Raw genomic sequence first — 20708 nt, 5'->3', positions numbered from 1 at the left:
TACACATGGTGAAGAAGGAAAAAAAAAACATGGTTGCGATGGGATAGCCGAAGAGTCCTTGCTCGGGCAAGGACTAGGGTGCAAAACTTGAGATCCGTCCAAGCACATTTTGTCCACTGGGGAAAGCACGCACCCTGCAAAGGTAAAGAGAGCGCGTGCGCGCGCCCCAGCCCACAGGGGGGCGCGCTCTGTCAGGCAGTGTAGGGAGCAAGCGCCGTCCCCCTCCCTGCCTTCCTCCCCCCCCCCCATTTGGAACTTTGCTGACTGCAAGGTTCTGAAAGCGAACGTAGCGACACACGGGGGCGGAGGCGGTAGAACGTTCGATTCTTCCTTCGTTCCATCCGGCCTGTTCCTCGAGGGAGGGGAAGAGAGGGAGTACTCGATCCCGGGTCCACGTTACCCTCTACCCCACCGTGGGAGTCGCTTGGAGGAGGGGAAAAAAGAGGCCTCGGCAGCGCCACCCTCAGGCCGTCGAGTCTACTGCGCCTCCCCCTTTCTCACTCGCTCGCTCGCTCACTCTCCCCCCACCCCCCCCCCCGCTCCGACTCTCAATGTTCCACACTGCCCGGCCACAGAGCGTCCTCTGCTGCTTTATTTCCCCCCCGGCTGCTTCCATCCCCTCCAAGGACATTTTATCCCCTTCCCTCCCCCCTCCATCCCTCCCCTCCGCTCTAACATCGGCACAGGACGCCAGCGAAGGTAAAGGAGAAAAGGGTTAGGTGGCTGCATCAGGAGCCTGGGCGAGCATGGTGGGGGGAGGAGAGAGGAGGGGGAGCGCGGGGGGGGGGAGCGAAAGAGAGAGATTGGTAGAGGGAGCTTTGTTCTTGTTTTCAGCGCTCGCTGCCTGGCGGTGGTCAGGGGAGCCAGAGGAACCGGACTGAGTTCACGCCTCACTTGGTGCGCACACACCACACTGGTCGTGGTGGAAAGCTTCCTACCATAACAGCCTCTCCATACCTCCTGGCTGGGAGCTCGGCTCTCCCTACAGAGCCAAGAGGAGGAGGAGGGGAGGGGGAGGAGGAGAAGGAGGGGGCGGCGGGGGGGGGGACGGCGACGCCGACGACAACGACGGTGTGTGTGTGTTTGTGTGTTTGTATGTGTGTGTGAAAGGGAGAGAGAGCGAGAGAGAGAGAACGAGGGCAAAGCTTCAGTTTTCTGCCCTGCTGCTGTAATTTTTGACGAGGACCATCCTTCCTTTTTCGTTTTTTTTAATTATACAATACAAATATTCAACCGCCTCCCACCCCCAAATTCATCTTTCCTGGATTTTTTTTATTATTTTTATTTTTAAGAGGGGGCAGGAAAAAAATATGTCGGTCTGTTTTGTAGAAACTGATCAAGACTCGGTGGCGTTGAAAGCTTTCCAGAAGGTGCAGTTTGAATTATGCTTCTTTTTCTTCTTCCTCCTCCTCCTTTCTCTCTCTCTCTCTCTCTCTCTCCCCCCCCCCCATTTCCAGCCTACTCTGTAGTGACCAAATGTAATTCTTGTTGATGGCCGTGCCAGCAGAACCCGAGCTGGCTGATTTCTGACTGAGAGAAAAAACATTGGAGTCTGAAATAGCAAATCCTTTCCAGCTATTTAAATAACAAGGAGACAAGAGGGAGTGGGGTCATTTATTGGTTTGGTTTGGGCCTCCCCATTTGTAGAACAGCTCAAGTATTGTTATTGGCAATATATTGGGAGGAGGAGAATATGGTTGACTTGACTCCTTCTGCTCCAGTGTAAATATTTACAGGGCATTTGTGAGGTTGTTTTTTTTTTAAAAAAGGGGGGCAATGTTTATAGCGTGTCATGAGTTATTAATGCTTATGCTTGAACACTTTGCTAAATTTGCCTCACGCCTGTAAAAATTAAATGATTGATATACTATCTGAAGAATTGTAGAGCTGAGCCTGTAAAATAAATTGAAATGTGAAAACAGAATATATATATATATATATATATATATATATATATATATATATATATATATATATATATATATATATATATATATATTCAAAAAGATCCTTCCTTCACTTACTTATGGTAACTGTTGCTCTAGTCTAGTCTATAACATGAAACTGAAACTTTTAAAAAGAATTGTTCAACCATTGAGTTGTAAGGGGGCCTGGAGAAATTCCACTCGGATTGAGTGGATTGCACTCCACTTAGTTAACTGATATTCTTTTGTCCCATTCCTTTCCTTTTGCTCCTTCCCCCAACATTTTCCAAGATGTCCAGTGATAGACAAAGGTCAGATGATGAAAGCCCAAGTACCAGCAGTGGTAGTTCAGACGCAGATCAGAGGGACCCACCAGCACCTGAGCCTGAGGAACAGGAAGAAAGAAAACCTTCTGCAACACAGCAGAAGAAAAATACCAAACTCTCCAGCAAAACTACTGCTAAACTATCTACTAGTGCTAAAAGGTAACAACTCCAAACACCTGAAATGTTGCTCCCTCTTTAGAGGAAAAGCAAGAGCAGGAGAGAAGCTTAATGAGAAGGCACTAAATATAAAGGGGCAAACTTTACGCTTTGATGAAAAGGCTTGTAATAAGAGATGGCTTTAGGGTTAGAATCTAGTTTCTACAGGGTCTCTTGCTCAGATTTCTTTGGGATCTGTTCACCCAACCCATTTGCCAGGTTGAAAATGGGGGGGGGGTGAGTTTGTGTAGGCAGGTTCTTCATCTGAGAATTACTACTATGGAAAGCAGATGTGATGATGTGGGCTGAAGCCCACTTTGTGAAGGCAATCTTCTTGCCATCTGCTGGGCTCTGGTTTGGTCCACTTGGCCCATGTGCATTTTTGCAGGAGTGACACCTTGTTGATACACATGTTCATTCAGGCAAGGAGGCCCATTACCAAATTCCCATCTTTTATAGCTGTTTTGTGAGGGAGGCACCTTGAAATAATGACCCTTTCATTGGCTGTTTTATTTTCAGTTGAGTTTCTTTGGATACTCTGAAAAAAGGATGCTTTGCAAATTACACAAATTCTGTGGTGGTTGTTTCTTTAGAGTACCCATGCAGGTCAACGTGGATGGGGTGGGGGAGTGGGATTTGTAGGTAATTGAAATGCAAGAAGGGCTATTATCTTGGCTGTCTCCTACCTTTGTGGTCCAGCAAGCTATTGATTTTCTTTTGATCTGGGAAGTTTCAAATACTTGAAAACCTTCTACAGGTTGTCCCTAAGTGAACAATATCACCATCTGCATGCAGACTTTCTCACAGCTTTGCTTTCAAAAAGCACATGTGCTTTTAATTTTCTTTAATAGCCATTTGAGTTGGCAAGCTTGAAATACCTTGAATCTTGCCTCTTTGGGGGTAACTGAGTAATCCCTTTTCCTAAAGCTCTGTTTCACCTAGGAATCCACATTACAATATCCAGTAGTCTATCTGTCAAATCACATCAGACATGTTTAAAAGTATTTTAAGCTTATTTTGTTAAAATTAGTAGTAGTTTGAACACTTAAGTGGGCCAGTATGTTTGTGAGTAAAACATGTTGCTGTCGTAAAGTAGACTTTCATTAGGAATCTTGAAATATTTCATTGTACTTTAAGCTCTGCATGCATTATGTGAGAACAGTATTAGCTTTTACCAATTTCTCATTTAAAATAATGTACTAAATTGAGCACAATCAGACATAAAATGGTTACAGTAAGTTGTTTTTTAAAAAAGGACATTAATATTTTTTTAAAAACAACTTCTAATGCATTTAAAGTAACTTGCCAGCTGCTGTCACAAAATAATTTGCACAGTATGTTTGTTGTGGAGAAAATGACTCTGAACGTTTTCCTAATATTCTGTTTGGTGTTTTGAAATTTTATCCCCACTTTTTAGTTCCATAACATGTGTAAATTGTAGGGCACGAGTCTAAGTACTTAATCCTCATCTAGTTTATATCATAATGCATTTTCTGTTAAAACAAAGCATAAATTGACTAAAATTTTACAATCTTCAATATTTGTTTCCCCTAAAATATTTTCTTTTGGGAATCAGAGACCCTCCATCCTTTTGGTATCTTTTTGTTAAATTATAATAAAACTGATTAATTTTTTTAAGTTACTGACACATTATAGTTTCTGTCCAGGGCTGATCCATCACTGATAATATCAGTATGTGTTTTATTGAACAGGGTCACTTAGCAAACCTTCAATACAAACACTGGGAGAGAGGAAAGAAAGGAAGGGGAAAACGTGCTTCTAAAGTTATCGCTAGATTTTGCTCTGATCACTTGACTGCATAGCTACGAAGTGAACTGAAATGTTAAAATTCACTGTCTGAAGTAGAGAGAAAAATCCAGCCAAAAATATTTACTGTGTAATTGCTTTTGGCTGTAACTCATTTCAGTTATTGGTACAAAGTCATTCTGAAGTCTGCTTGTATTTCCTCTTTCCCTTCCCTTGCCTCCCTTCCTGGTTTCATTTGCATATAAGATTTTTTTGTAATTAAAAAAAAGCCTTTATAAAGAATGGTTGAAAACTCCCTAAGACTCACTTGTCAGAAATCTCCGAAGGGATTCCTGCCAGGCTGAGGTGTAAATGCTCTCTCTGTTTACCATAACAGAGCAGGAAAAAAGCTGTAAAGTTTCTCTGTCCTGGGATTTGGGTTGTGCCTGTGAGAACAAAGAGGAAGCAGCCATGTTAGCAATACAGAAGGCAAAACCAATCTTGCATTTAACTGCATGGTGGTAGAGGGCAGTGTAATTCCCTGATTTATTCAACTGTCTCAAATGCTTTGTGCCTGTTCTCATTTTGCCAACAGAATTCAGAAGGAGCTAGCCGAAATAACTCTGGATCCACCTCCGAATTGCAGGTATGAGAAAATCAACTGGCCAGCCTTTGGGGGTGCTGATGCATTTGGGGGTGGGAGTGGGGTGGAATGAGGTGCAGATAAAAAAAAAGTTAAGGTGATTGAAAGATTGCTCAGCTACAGAAATGTGCCTGTTCTCCAGTATCTGTAGATGAATATAAGATAAAGCAGGAATTGTAAAAGGCAAGAGGAACAAGTGTCATCAAATGCTTTGACAGAATGCTTTGATTGTCAGTGGCACAGGGTAAATGTCATATATGTTGGAAATAATTGCCTTTGTTAAAGGTTTTGTTGTGCACATTTAAGCTAAATAGTGATGTGATCATGGATGTGATATCTTAGTTTAGGACTTAAGAGATGTTGGATATTTGAGCTTATGAAAACTTGAACTTAACCTCCATTTGGGGAAAAAAAAGACATGGTTTCCCTCTCAAACTTCATGTTTTGGTGTCAGTTTCAAAGATAATTTAAATTTCATGTTTCCAGATTGGATGACATTCTAGGATAATATAATGTAGAAATAATTTTATAGCTTTGGAGGAGATTGCAAATTATTGTGATGATCATTTTGCACAGGAGAATTCTAAGTCAGCATAGGTGAATAATTCAGTTTTTGAATGAAAGAGTTGCTCAGAAGTTCTTATATGCCAGTTGAGAAATCCCCCCCCCTTTGAAAATTAGGAGTATGCTGTTTTTTGTTTTAAAAAATTAGCAATGGGCTGCTTTAAAATTGCAGTTGTGAAATTTCCAGTGTTAGAAAATAAAGTTATTCAAGGTTGTGGCTGATACTTCTATTGATTCTTGCTCTTAATCAATTTGTTACGTACTACAGTTCTCACTGACTATTATATTGAATGCAAGCCTGGTGTGAAGGAATATTGCAGCATATTTTTTTTTGTGAACTGCTGCTATTTAATTGGATTCTGAGGAAAGGACTATCAAAGCCATGGAGGCTTGTTGTTGCTTTTCTTGTACAAGTGTGTGTGTGTGTGTATGTGTGTAATTTTCTTCCTAAAATGCTTCAATCCAAAAATGTAATAGTTATCTTTTTAAAAAAAAAATGATTAAGTCCTTCACTTTGGTGCTATAGGTCAAATGCCATTTGGAAGCTTGTGGTGCAGCAAGTTAAACTTAAACACTTGCAGGTTTTTGGTACAGTTGTCGATCTGCCAATTCACAGTCTGGCACCCACTTCTTCCAGCAGTGAAAGAGGATAACTTAGACTAGCTGTAAAGCAAATGAGCTATGGGGGTAGAACTCCTAGATTGTAGTTGTACCTGGATCATGGGGAGATTTGGGCTAGACACCTGGACAGTCTCTACACTTGGGAAAGAAAGAATAATGACATATCATGTTTTCGTAAGGATTACTGCAACATCCAAGCTTCAGCTGAAAACTGGTCTTCGTGTTTCATAAAAATAATAATAATAGTTGCGCTTTCTTTGCGCCATTTTTGTCGTCTCATTTTTCTTGGGACCATTTCTGTCGTTTCATTCGCCACTCACTGCCCATTGGAATCCCTTGGAGCTCTCTGCAAGGCTATAGTGGGTGAGCGGGGGCACGTGTGAAGAATGAACAGGTGGGATAGGCTGATCATTTTATTGCAAACTCTAAATGAGAACATTTATGGAGTATGCTGCTGAAGTCTGACTACGAACTATATTTTGCCTCAAGGGACAAACTTTTTTTTTTGGTTCTGCAGTGATATCCAGGAGAATAGATTAGTAATGCTTATTCTCCTCTGCAGCGCCACAGATTCTTTGGTGTTGTAGGCAGGCGAACTTTGCAGGGTAATAATATTCCACAAAGAGCAACAGTTTTCTCTTTTTTCTTCCTCTGAAGAAAGGACAAGGCGTAGAAGAAGAAGAGCAAATGAATGCTGAAAGAGAAAACAATAGCACATCTCCTTTTAAAAGATTATTTCCCCCCCCCCCTCTTTCGGCCTCCAGGGAATCATGTCTTTTTGTTCTTGCTGATCTCTTTGCTCCTTCATTTTTTGTGGATTCCTCTGGGGCCCTTTCTCTGGTACAGGGGCCTCAAAGAAGTGGTAAGTTTTGAGCTGGGCTAGACTTCGCAAGATTATACGTGGTGAAGAGAGAGGCAGCAGGATTGTGTGACTAACCCTTTCCCCGAGGCAGAGTCGTCTTAGAGCAGGAGCCAGGGCTAAGCACCAGAGCATGTCCAGGCCAAAAATTTATGATGAGCCAAGAGTAGCAAATATACCTCTGCTCTGACGAGGTTGCGGAAACTGCGAGTGGCGGAAACTGCGAGTGGCGTGAAAGAATTCTTTGTGTGTTTTCCAGGATAAGTAGGCCAGTTAATGGTGCCTTGCTTGAGAACTTCCCCCATGGCTGCAGCTGGCACAGGGAATTCCCCTCCCTGAATTCCTGATGGGGGGGAGGAAGAGATCAGGATGGGCTTTCCTAATTAAAAAAGGAGGGGAGGGGAGGGGAGTCCAGTTTTGGAATCCGGAGATAAAGTTCCTTGATAAAAGGAGGTCTTAAGATTGCTTGGGAAGGCTTGCAAACCCTCCCCCACCCCCCCCAAGACCTGAATACTTTTAATATTCAGATTTATCCTCTATCATTCTTGGGAAGTTCATTATCTCTGCCCAAATATCTTTATTCTTAAGTGTTCCATTTTCAGGAGGCAGTTTGATGATTCTTCTGTTAATACAATCAGTTTGGAAAGATGGATATTGAGCTCTGCTTGCAGGATGAGAGAAAATGAAGAGAAAAGTGGGTCTGCTATTAAAAATAATAATAAAAAAAGGGGGGGGGGTTTGTGAGCTCTGCTGCTTTTGTTAAGGAATGCCATCACTTTTCTTTGTATTAAAACTTGGTTTAGCTCCAGCAGGGATCTCGAAAGCTTCTAACATCTGTTTCAAAGTTGCATTTTGTCTTCAGACCCTGATTCCCAAGTATATGTGCTTTTGGAGAACAGCTCTTTTTAATGAAATAGCTGTTTTTATTTTTTTAAAAAAATGAATTCAACAACTGGGAGGAATCATTATCCTGGGTTGTATTTTGACAAATGTCACAATCTGTACTGAATGTGTGAATGGCTTATGCAAATGAAGCCATATTTTGTAACTGGAAATACAATACACAGAGTTGTGATTGTCATTGTTAACATTGCAGTGGTAAATGTGCTCTTTAATTGAGTTCAATTATTATATGAACACACACCATGCAAAGGGTATGTGTGGCAATAATGAGAAAGTGATGTGCTCCAGCTTCCTTTCAGGATCTTTCGTTATTACTGTTATTTACTTCTTTATCCAGTCTACGGTTCTGGGATTTCTTAGTGCCTTCCTATCCAGATTGGTATGGCCAAGCTTAGGTTTCCAAACTGATAGATCTGTTCTCACCTGCTGAGACCTAACCACATCAAAGTTCCTTATATCCAAATAGAGTGTCCTTAAAGCAATAAAGGCAGGCTGTGATCATTGTTGTTGTTTTATGGTGGGGATTCCAGAACAGAGATTCTCCTAAGTCTCCTTTGTTGAGTTAACATCCATGGTGCCATTTGAACCTGGGACACTTTTGTTTTTAGTAGCTGAGTTTCCTGATTGTTGCAGAGCAGGGCATAGTAGGCTCAGAGTGTTCCGATTTTGTAAGTTCTGCCTTTGGCGAGTTAGACAGAAGGATATGTTTGACTTATGGTTAATGGTAGACTTGCTGTTTCTGTTTTCTGTCTGTAGCAGTACCAGTTACCTACTGTATGTACTCCAAATGTAGAGCAATAGGTGGAGAGTGTCATCTTCCTGCTCTTTTGCAGTTTGCACGATCAAGGTTTTGCACCATGTATACACACCATTTCCAGGTATCTAAAGATTTTCCTAATGATGTCAGTCAGTTTGCAAGACGAGTTTGCGACATGTGGCCCTCCAGATTTTGTTGAGCTACAACTTCCAGCCTTCCCTAGCATTAGTCATGCTGGCAGGGACTGCTAGAAATTCTAGGTTAGCAACATCTAAAAAGCCACAATTTCCCCCCCTCCCCCGCCCTCCTCCTCCTCCCAAATGAGTTATAAATAGGGCTTCAATCACTCTTCAAGTGTATACTTAGTTTAGAATTGTAATATGGAAGAGAATAAAGATTTGCCTTGTTCTTTCTTGAAAAAAAAGGAGATCAATCTGTCTCGATTACTTAAACTAGCCTTCCCCAATTGGTGCCAGCAAATGTCTTATATTTCAGAAGAATATGGGAATTGTAGTCCAGATTTCCTTAATTGAGAAAGACAGTTTGAAAGCCTTAGTATTTTCGTGTGACGGAGATTCAACAAACATAGGGGCTTCCCAAAGTGAAAATTTTCATTGTCTGAGTGAAATGGAATCACAAACGTGGAAAGGAAACTTGGCTGCTTCTTGTGCCAGAATGATACTAATGTGCAAAGGAAATGATTGAATTACTTTAGGGTTGCTGTGCGTTATTTTGTTTGTATGTATAATTAGGGAGCCACTCTGCTAAATGTAATTGGAGATAATTTACCGTGCAGCAAACGTTGGCTTTCCTCATTGACTATGAGTATTGCAAACATCATTGCTTGCTCCTTAATACAATTACATTTAACACTCTTTAACTGATGAATGTGAATATTTTGCAGTTTGCTGACAGTTTGGATTGCCTTTTTTTATTTGTTATTGTGGGAGCAAAGTTGTCCTAATCCAGAAACGTTTGTGTTAGATCTCAATTTTCATGTCCTCGTTTCGGCTTCTGTTTTGTTCAGATTCACACTTCACATTCTCATGTAAGAATTTCTTAGATTTCACCCATTTGCTGCATTTACTTTTCACACTTAAGAGAGGTCTACTTCCTATTTTTATTTTAATCACATCTATCAAGGTTTCATTTTTTTAATATAAAAAAGAGTGTGATACTGTACATTTGAAAAAAGTGCAACACACCTATCAGACCTCTGGTGCTATTGGGCAACTTAGTTCCTATCCTACCTGAACAGTATCATTGGATCAGACAGGGAACTCCATCTTCATCTTACTCCATACTTTTTTAAAGACTTGTATTCCCACGTTTCAAACATGGTTAGGTTGACTCAGAATTATAACACAAGTATTGGCAATAAAACTGAACAAAAAGCATTTGGAAGGCAAGATGGCTTCAAAAGTACCATACAAATATTTATTCATTTTTTAAAAATTTACATGCCACCCATCTCACAAATCAAAGCAATTCTGGGCGGAAAAACCAGCAGAGATATCAATGATTAGTGAAGGAAGAAGTGGTCAAATTTAAACATCCTCTGAGAAAAAAACTCAGTTTGGCCTTGGAAAGTTTAAGGTACTTGGCCTTGGAAAGATACGCCATCGGCTACATTCCAAAAAGTGACTTGACTCCAAGGATGGATTTATAATTTAATTTAAAATCGGTATAATTTAATATGATTAACCCCCGCTGTACACTTCATAATCCTCCCTTATTTTGCACAACTATAAGCTTTAGGGCAGGCATGCTGGCTGAGGAATTCTGGGAGTTGAAGTCCACAAGTCATAAAAGGGCCAAGTTTGAAGAACCCTGCTTTAGGGGAATTCCAGAATTTTTGGGTGCTCCTGCACTAAATAATCAGCCAGTTATGTGGAAGAATATTTTGGGAGTACCACCATGCAGGGTGTGCTTTTCCACAGCTGAATCTCAGATGCAGAGATAAGCAAAGGAGAGACTGCATTGAAATGAACAGAAAACTTCCAGATACTTTTTGGCTGCAAATTGTGAAGAGCTTTCGGTATTCTTTGTGGCACTCCTGGGAGCCAGGACAGTTGATAAAGCTTTGTATAAGTATCATGATGTCATTATCTTGCTGCAAGGTTTTGGATCAATTTTAGTTCCTTAAAGTGCCTTCAAACGCAGTACCATATTTAAAACACATTACGGCAGTCTGCCATAGAGATGAGGTAGTGTTGAGCACAAGTTAGTTGAAAGCATTTTGTACCACCTTCTGTTCCATTGATAAATAAGGATCAGTTTACTATCTCTCTCTGAATTTCATACTTCAGCGGGATTATTACAATCCAATCAATTCCCGAATATTCACTCTCCTTCTGCTTACAGGTCTTTGCTTTATATGAACTTAAAGCTGTATTGGAATGTATGGATGGGGAGAGTATATGAATGTCGGCAAGACCTTGCTACTGGTTTTGTCACAGTGATGTAATTAGTGTCATACCTTAAGCTCTGCCGTTTTCATACAGGTGTGAAATGTTGTGATGCAGGTATTTTGCATCATATGCAAAATATGATATGCACCAAGGCTTTTATTGTATTTATTGAAACTATAGTACTGTTTTCATTGTCTCCCTCCCCTGCCCCCCTGCCACAGATGCTGCTGACAGAATAAGATTCCAATAAAATTTGTAGCTCAGGATTGAAACGAAGGGTCCTTGGTGTTCTCTGAACCTGCATGTTTTCTTGCCAACCTTTCATTACAAGCCCTGATGATGTTACCTAGTTTGGATAATGAAACATCAGCAAGAAAAGAATCAAGCTCAAAGAGCACCAAGCACCTCTCAAAATAAGATACTAATAGGTTATTAGATTTATAGTGTGCACTTTTCAGGTATATGTGCAAACATAATTTTTCAATCTTTTCTTTACCTTTCTTTTGATCTCTCAAGACCACACGCTCCTTGTAAAAATACTAGCCACTACTTCCAAAAGAAAGAGAGAGAGGGAAAAAAAGAAAAGAAAGAAAAGGAAGGAAGGAAGGAAGGAAGCCTTTAAATAAAGCAAGGACTTCTTGTGTGAAATAAGCTGTAGCTAACTTGCACAGTCTTGGAATTACAGTGAATTCATGTGTACTGTAGTATTACTGTTAAGTTTATTGTTTCTGCTGGTTACTTACTAGACATATTGATGGCATTAAGTGGTCATTATGATGTGTACTTTATATCTTATTATGAAGTGTGAGATAGAAGCAAATAATATTTTTCTACTAAAATATTACTGCTAGAGCTATAATGGGATTTCCTGTTTTATAGCCCTGTTATTTAAATTCAGATATATATGCTTAATAAAAAAGAAACAGATATTTAACATTAAAGAAAAAGATGGATGAATGGATGGATACATAGATTGATGGATATGTATGTATGTATGTTTCTTGAGAATCAATAAAAATAATGAACTCCGGGATGTAGAAAATAGCCTTTTATTACTGAGCTTTTGTCAACTAGTTGTTGACATCATCAGAGTAAGGGCTGAGAATAAAGGAGAGCTTACCTACATGAGTGCTTGTGTGACCGTTTTTAACAGTAAAGACATAGAATGTATATATAGCATGCTCACAACACACTCGGTCACATTTAGCCCAATAGTTCCGGCTTTGCTGCAAAAGCCGGTCTCAGACTGAAATTCAAATATCCCTCCTCTCAGCTGTTCGGCGCCTTGTAGGCTCCAGCCCTTACTCTGATGATGTCAACAGCTAGTTGATGAAAGCTCAGTAATAAAAGGCTATTCTACATCCCAGAGTTCATTATTTTCATTGATTCTCAAGAAACATGTCTATACCTGGGATTCAAATATTCAGAACAACAATATAATAGCCTGAAGATGACGAATGTGACTTCGTCGAAACGTTGCCAAGACACTTCCAATTTTACGCGGGAGAAAACCCGAACAACCAAAGACCTATATACAAATACCCGCGAAAACCTCAGAAAACAAATATATATATATATATATATATTCGCGTTTAAGAAGACTAAAAACATGAACCCTGGGAATGTTCATGATAGGAAATATCATGAAAAAGCTAGGCGCTTTTTAATAAATTTTATAGTTTTTATCACCCTGGTGATCATTTTATTTCCTATCATATATATATATATATATATATATATATATATATATATATATAGAGAGAGAGAGAGAGAGAGAGAGAGAGAGAGAGAGAGAGAGAGAGAGAGAGAGAGAGAGAGAGAGAGAGAGAGAGAGTGTAAAATGCTATACCCAGAAGATAAATATGTATTAGGTTGTAACTCTGGAATCATTGTTACTAATTGTTGCTTAGATTTGTCTCTCTCTTACTCTTTTTCAGTTGAAATTTTGGATAGAGTATGTGAAATATTGAAAAGTAGTTTTGAAGGGAATAGTATAAGGATGGTTTTGTTGGACTAAATGGTCAACTAGAAGAGGAGTTTTCAGACCTTTGTCAGGTTGCAGAAAATCCAAAAAAAAAAAAAAAAACCCTAATCAAGAGGCAAAGCACGAAATCCGGCAAACTGATTTTTAATTTTTCATAACATAAAATATTAGAAGCAGCAATACCAGTAGTAGTGGAATTTGTTTCACTCTCTCTGCTTTCACATTTTTCTGTACTGTTTGCTATTGTGCCAGTTTGCAGCCAATTATTTATATCTTGAAAAAAAGTCCACATTACATAAAAATTCATTAAGCCTGGTCTTCTGGGATACAAACGTCCAGCCCAAAGCAGAGCCAATGACTATGGCAGAATGAACAACTGATGAATAGACCAGCTCTTTGATACTTCCTCTCCAGACAAGGAGAGGACTTGAGATGCCCATAAATGCTCCAGATTGTTGCTCCTTGTGAAGAGACTTCAAGACAGCTCTCTCTGGTGGGTTTATAGTTCTGGGATTCAAGGGAATAACCATCTTGCTCAAACTGTTGTCAGTATGTTCAAAAGTGTACTAGGGTCAAATAATTCCTTTTCTAATTATTTTTGGAGATTGCTTGTTCCAATGCCTTTCGGCTACTATGAACGTTTAGGCCAATAGGCTTTACAGCATCAAGTGAGTTTCATTTAATCTTTAATGACTGAAATAGTGAATGAAATTTTAAATACAAGTTTACAGATTTTAAAAATTGGAGGTGGAGGGAGAATTTAACAGCCAAAATGATTAAAACTCTGGTTTAGAAATTTACAAATGGACTGAAGGGTCCACATAACTATGAAATAAGATTGTGGAATTAATTATAAAGAATCCTTCCCATGAGAAAATACTTTTTATTTTGAATTCTTATAAAAAACATAAGATAAGACTTTAAAAATTGACATTAGAGAGAACTAGAAGGAACTAAAGATTAGAATTAAAGGAGAACTTTTAAATTTGATTTACAAACTTAGAATGAAGCAAAATATTTTAATACTGAACATACTGAAGGATATGTTTGAACAATGAACCCAGAAGTTGATTTTACAAAAGTATTCTGCCCCTATAGAAAGATGATTTTAAAGATTTTATGAAAGAGAAACAAGTTTTACTTGACAAGATTGAGACTTACTTGAAAGTGGATTTAAAAATGGTATGCTGTAAGTTTGACTTGGAAAAAGATGTTCCGCTGGGCATACAAATAAACTAGCTGATGTCTTATTAATTAAAAGGTATGTATAAGTTACAAACCGAGGTTGACCTGGACAGTTGGTCAGTTGTGAATATTGGATTCACAAAAGATGTTTGTTAAAGCTTTGAAGAATTTTATGAGAAGGAACAAAAAAAATATATCAATTGATAGAACATTATTTGAAGGGACTAAAAATCAAGATTGTTAGAAGTAAAAGGAAGGAATATAAAATTAATTTATTTGATAAAGATTAAAATGGAAATGTTATCTCTGATAAACATAGCAGGATTGAAATTAACAAAGCTTTAAGGATTTTTTTTATAGAGAAGAAAAATGGGAGAAAAGATCATTTATTATATTTTAGGGGAAGGTGATATCACTAAAACTGCTTATACTTGTGATGAAGAAAGAAATTTCTTTATATATATATATTTTCTTTGCTATATGGTTATTTTTTCATCTATTTTTCTTTTCTACACCTATTTTTCTTTTTTTCTTTTGTATTTTTATTACTGTAACTTTAATAAAATTATAAAAATAATTTTTCAAATCAAAAAACAAATCAAATAACATGAATACAATATGCTGAAAGGGAAAAAGAGAGAGAGAGAGATAGGTAGACTGACAGAATCCATGTTGTTGGCATTTTTTTTTCTCCTTTGTGAATGCATGGATGAAGCCACTTAAGCACCCACTTGCTCCTGCCTACCTTTGCAAATGTGATTCTCATGTATGGTTATTCTGGAGAAAGTTCAATCCAAAGGAATTTAAAGCACAAGGGCATTGCAATTGAGGAGTATAATCCTATGTTTCTTTATTAATTCCCATATAGAGCTTAGTGGGACTTATATAGATGTGCACAAGAGACCACCTTTAAGAACCTTCCTTTGCAGACCTGCTTATGCATGTAGCCAAGTATTTTCTGCAAAACCAAAAAGTTAATAGGGTAGAATAGGGTGCAGAGCTGGAAAAAATTGTAGGAGTTTGGAGACAGGTTTTGGCTTCTGTGAACATGGTGAAGAGAAGGTAGGTAGCCAGTCATTATCTGAATGGATTACTTGCAAACTCTGGTGTCTACAGACAGGAAAGAATAAAGTGAAGATGGGAGTGGGTGGCTAAATGCACTTAGATTTTTTTCCCCTAGAACAGTGGTGGCGAACCTATGGCATGGGTGCCAGAGGCGGCATTCAGAGCCCTCTCTGTGGGCACGCAGACTGTCGCCCCAGTCCTAGGCCTTCAACTGCATTTTATAAAACCTTTTTGCTTTATGCCTCCACCGCCGTGTACAAAAAAAAAAGGTTCAGTCAATCAGTCAATTTCAACTTCTTGCAGGAAAAAAAAATCTTGCAAAGTTGAAATTGATTGATTGAACTTTTTAGTCCCACCCAGTCTGCCATTACCACTGCAGCCATGCCCAGCCAGTGGGCCACACCCAGCCAATAGGCCACACCCACCCAGCACCCGACGATGCATAAATGGGTTTTGGGTTGCAGTTTGGGCACTCGGTCTCTAAAAGGTTCGCCATCACTGCCCTAGAATTACAGAATTCTAGGGTTCTATGAGACCCAGTTCATTTTAAAAATAAAATAAAGCAGGGATCTTTGGATGTGTGTCAGTTGGACACAGTAAAGAAAGCAATGCTTATTGTTTATCTTTCTTCTTCCTTAATACATTCTTCTTTAACACAGTTGGTAGATTCTTCTGATGTTAGTTAGGTTTTATGGATTTTAGTATATTTTAACCTGTCTTTATTTTCCTGTTTTGGTTTTCTTTAGAAAGAAAGAGGATTGAATTTAGCAATTTTCGACCTAGAGTGCAGTTTTTGTAGATGGGTGTGTAAATTAATATAGAAGCAGTAGGGGGAAAAATCAACTACATGGAAAGAAAAATCTTTAAATTACTAACAAGTTCATTTCAACTTTTCTATTGATTTAGCATCTATATTGTGCTTATTATCTTACATTTTTAATTAGTTATTTTCATTTATCAACTTTTTATCAAGGACTGTGGGAGTGAAGTGATTATTGTGCAGAATCTTTACTGATTTTTCCCACAACAGTCCTCTGATATGAGGTTGAGACACAGTGATTCACTTAGTAAGCTTCACGGTTGATGAAGAATTTAAACCTGGGTTTCCTCAGTTGTAGATCAATATGACAATGTAGCTAATGTTTTTTTGTGTGTGTGAAACATAGTTTGTATCCGCGCTGTTAAGATTACTTAGTTTTCAATCTGTCCATGCACAAAATGACTATTATTGGTACACTATACCTTGAAAATTGATTGTCACTGTCGTTCCAGGCTGGAACATGCATGCAGTTTCAAAGAGTTCACTTTGGTTTGCAAGCAATTAAAGGCAACAGCAGGGAGATGACCAGTGCATGCGTGCAGCAGTGTGGCTTACAAAAGAGCAACAGCTTGCCTGAGATTCAAGGCCAAGTCAGTATTCAAGAGTGTAGTCCACAAGCAGTCCAACTGTTCAGGGGCTACAGAACAGTAGCCAGCTTATATGGCAGTGATGGCGAACCTTTTAGACACCAAGTGCCCAAAAACTGCCCTGCCCCCCCGTTCTGCCCTGCCCACTTCTGCCCCGCCCACCTGCAGGGCCACCTACTGTCTCTACGGCCCACCGTAGCAGATCTCCCAGGCAACTCTGCAATACCATGGTGGCTATGCCCTCCGCCTGCGCCCCGCAGCATCATCTGCACGTGACGGGGCATGAGGGTGGAGTCTTGTCCCTGCTGCCCGGCTGCCATGTTCTTGGCTGCACTGCTCCACGTGTGTCGTGCCTGGGGTTGACTCTCCTGTGGGGGGGCTGCTGGTGAGGAGGGAGCTGATGGGAGAGGCGGGGCTGGGGCGACGGCGCGCATGCCCACAGAGAGGGCTCTGCGTGCCACCTCTCCATAGATTCACCATCACTGCTATATGGAGTCAAATAGCCAAGGTTCAGGCAGCATATGGGACTCAGAGACATGAGAAGATGGAGTTGAGGTTTGAGCAACTACTCCTGTGGAGCTCTGATTTAGGTCAGTCACCTGGGTGTGGTCAAATTGAGGCCATTATCTTTTTTGTTTCTTGAGGAACCAAACTTGATGTGTCTGCTTAGTTCTCAAGAGGGATTTGTGTGGGTGTGTGTTCTCTGCCAGCAATCATGCAGCACAGGAACAGAACAAGTTAGATGACCTCTGTCATCTAACTTGTTCTGCGCCTGTTCTGGATGATTGCTGGCAAACTCTTAAGTCAGTGATGGCGACTGATTAGAGACCAAGTGCCCAAACTGCAATCCCAAACCCACTTATTTATTGCTGGGTGCCAGGTGGGCATGGCCCACTGGGTGGGCCTGGCTGTGGTGATCGTGGCAGACTGGGTGGGTATGGCCAAGGTGGGCATGGTCACCTCAATGTTGCTGGTGGGGAGGGACGTCTGTGGGGGCCGGGCATGGTGAGGGAGATCCAGGGAGTCTCTGGCAGGTGGGGTGGTGGGTAGGAGGCTTGTTCTGCGGGGTGAGGCGAGGCAAGGTAGGGGTGCCATTATCTCAGGGCAAGACCAGGCAGGGGCCGGGGCAGCTGCTGCCTTACACTATCGGCTCCCACACACAAAGGCCAGCGAGCGCATGGGGGCTGACAGTGTCCGTCAGTAGCCACAGCCTGCTGGCCCCTCGACCAGCACACTCTGGGGCTCCGTAGCCCGCCACCAACAATTCAGAGAAGTGCCCACAGAGAGGGCTCTGAGTGCCACCTCTGGCACGCGTGCCATAGGTTCACCACCACTGGTCTAAGTGCTAGATTGCTTCTTGGTTTCTGTGGCTGGCATTCTTCCAGAGCAGGCATTTCCACATCTGAGTCCTCTTTCTCCATGAAGAAAGACAGTTGGAGACTATGACAGTTGTGAAGATTTAATCAAACAGGGACACCAAATTGGGAATTTGCAGGTGGGCTCATATCTTTTTTATCTCCAGTTTTGCATTGGAGGCCGTGAGGGCTTTCCAACTCAATTGTCTCATGTTAACATGTGACTCTAAACTGCATCCAGGGCCTTATAATTTTAGAGAAAATAAACGCAGTTAACTCCTAGCAGTATCTTGTTAATGAGAGTTCCAGCCTAATCTCTGTGGAGGGTGTAATTCTTCAGTGTTTGGAAAACACCAGTCTCTAAATTCACAGTAGCTCTATTCAGGTGCTATAGAAACTGGAGAGCTGGCCAAGTGTGTGCTCAGGTCTTTCTCCTGAAGACTTTTGTACATTCAACTTGAGAATCTTGGCTGGGATGGAAGCCAGTGCATGTCTGAAGATTTGCTACTAATATGACTGGATTTTAGGGAAGATCTGGATATCACGATGGCTTAGTGAATCAAATTTGGGGCAGAAATAACAGTCATTGAACGGCATTTTGTGACTCAAGTATTCTTCAGATGTCCAAAAGAAATCGAGTCACTCTTCTGATCTAATGTGAAAAACAATTGTGTTCTAATTCCACAACAGGAGGCCTCTTGTTTTTCTGCCATATATACCAATTACAGGTTGTTGGAATTTGGTTCTCTTCCATACCAGGTATTCTTTTGATAATGTTTATTTCATTGCAATAATAGAATGCCTCCTGGATATGGCAACTGCCAGATTTAAACTATGGAGTTCTTTCTTCTGCCTTTTCAAATCAGTGGCCACGTGGCTTTCTGCCCTGGAAAGTTTCTGTCTCTTGTTTACAGGCTGCTTTTCTGCAGCATCAAAACTTCCCATTTCACCAAATTCATCATTTACCCTGTCTTAGTTATGAACAGGTGTGGTGGGGTTTGGATAGAATGTATCAATTGTTGTTACAAATATATTTTATTTATGTTTTTTCAGCACTCTAATAGTTTCTTCACAGAGTTCTTATGATGTGGCCTGATAAAATTCTAGAGAGCATTACATGGACATATACTTTTAGTACTAAACCTGAAGAAAAATACTGGACAAGAGGGATACTATATCTCTTGGTTTCATTGGGTTTGCCATCTGGATATGATCCATGTGCTGGTTGATATTCTCTTGTGCATCCAAATAGTCAACTTGGACAAAACTGCCTTGGCACCATTCCTCCAGAGCAGGGGTAGGCAACTTTGGCTCTTTTATGACTCGTGGACCTCAACTCCCAGAATTCCTGAGCCAGCCATGCTGAGGGGAAAGGGAGAGGTTTCCAAGCTGAGCCATGCTGGCTCAGGAATCCTGGGAGTTGAAGTCCACGAGTCATAAAAGAGCCAAACAGCATTTCAATAAGATGTGTGTTTAAAAATATGGAATTGGGTCAAAGTGGACGGGTTTTGTTTTTGTTTTTTTAACATAGTGCCCTTACAGTTAGCATGTTTGTTAAGCTTCCTAAGAAACAATCCCTTTTTCTAATCCCATCAGCAGAAAGATTTGAAGCTTTCATGACACCATAAGGTATTTGCTTTGGTTTGAACTTTGCCTGAAATGTCTCCAGACAATTTTCTAAAACAATATAAAGAAATTTCCTTAAATTTTATTCCTCAGTTTGGGGAAGGAGTGCTGCCATTCTTCTCCTAAAGCTCCAGAATGGGACTAGAGCTGGGTTATCATGGAGTGTGCAAAGGTTAATATACTACAAACCTTAAAGAAAACTAAAACGCCTGTTACTTGTGGAAGCTACAGAAGCAAGACAAAAAGTATCTTTAAAATAATTCTGTGGGGGTAGAAAGATTCCCCATCCAACATTCTCCCCATTGAATTCATTTAATGAAATTGTTTTCCCAGTTACTTTATCCACAAAGAGAGGAGAGAATTTGACAGGCCGTCTGTGTGGAGTTTTAATAAAAGAGCCGGTTGATTTGATGTTGGAGGATGTATTGATAAAGGTTTTCCTCAGTGTCCCAGTTTGGATTTACTCAGCTGAAGCATCAGTCAGCATTTGGAAAAGGTGGGCTTTGGTTGTTATTCAGCAAACATAAAATTTGGCAGTTGTCCCCTCCAAATGCTAAAATAAAAGAACCTGCTGCTATAAATTGTGGCAATATATTCCAGTTCACTGTTTGCTTTGGATTTGGTGCATTTTTTGCTTATTGTCTCTTCTTTTTGCCCACAAAACACTCATGTAAACAGGCTTCTTGCTGGTGTTTAGAACTTTTGCATTTTTCTTGAACAGCTGGTTGCTTAATTTGCTTGTTATTGAGCCGATAAACTCAGCTTGACCAAAAAAAGAATCTGTACCATTCTTTGTTTAGAAATAATATTCAAGTGGGAAAGCAACTTTCTTCTCCTAAAATGGAAGGATCAGGCATATGTCTCCCAGGGATTCACCTTGGACTTGGTTTAACGTGGCTCAGTGTATAGAATATACACTGTAGTCCCTCCTGTTGTTTGCCTAATGTATATGTAAAATGCATTACAAGTAGTCCTCAACTTACAGCAATTCATTTAGTGATTGTTTGAAGTTACAACAGCATTGAAAAAAAGGACAATGACTGTTTTTCACACTTAAGACAGTTTCACATCCCCATGGTCATGTTTTCAAATTCAGACGCTTGGGAACTGATTCCCATTTATGACTGTTGTACTGTCCTGGGATCATGTGATCACCTTTTCACTTAACAACCATG

The 20708-nt window shown here is 40.2% G+C and overlaps 1 protein-coding gene across 4 annotated transcripts in view; it reads left to right on the top strand.

Annotated features, from left to right (window-relative positions):
- The first annotated feature begins 551 nt into the window (after positions 1 to 551).
- UBE2E3 (ubiquitin conjugating enzyme E2 E3) overlaps positions 552 to 20708 on the top strand; it is a 119126-nt gene continuing 98969 nt past the window's right edge. The window contains exons 1-4 of one of the 4 annotated variants that reach the window (XM_039322527.1): positions 552 to 699; positions 1330 to 1370; positions 2217 to 2410; positions 4749 to 4799. In XM_039322527.1, coding sequence (XP_039178461.1) covers positions 552 to 699; positions 1330 to 1370; positions 2217 to 2410; positions 4749 to 4799 — 434 coding nt within the window. Of the gene's footprint in view, positions 700 to 789; positions 898 to 1329; positions 1371 to 2216; positions 2411 to 4748; positions 4800 to 20708 lie in introns of those variants that run through there. The other 3 variants (XM_039322529.1, XM_039322528.1, XM_039322530.1) reach the window with 3 other exon arrangements.

The sequence above is a fragment of the Crotalus tigris genome, unplaced genomic scaffold, assembly GCF_016545835.1.
Source record: "Crotalus tigris isolate CLP2741 ecotype Arizona unplaced genomic scaffold, ASM1654583v1 scf7180000024116.2146003, whole genome shotgun sequence".
Lineage (NCBI taxonomy): Eukaryota > Metazoa > Chordata > Lepidosauria > Squamata > Viperidae > Crotalus > Crotalus tigris.
This window is presented reverse-complemented; position numbering and strand designations above follow the sequence as displayed.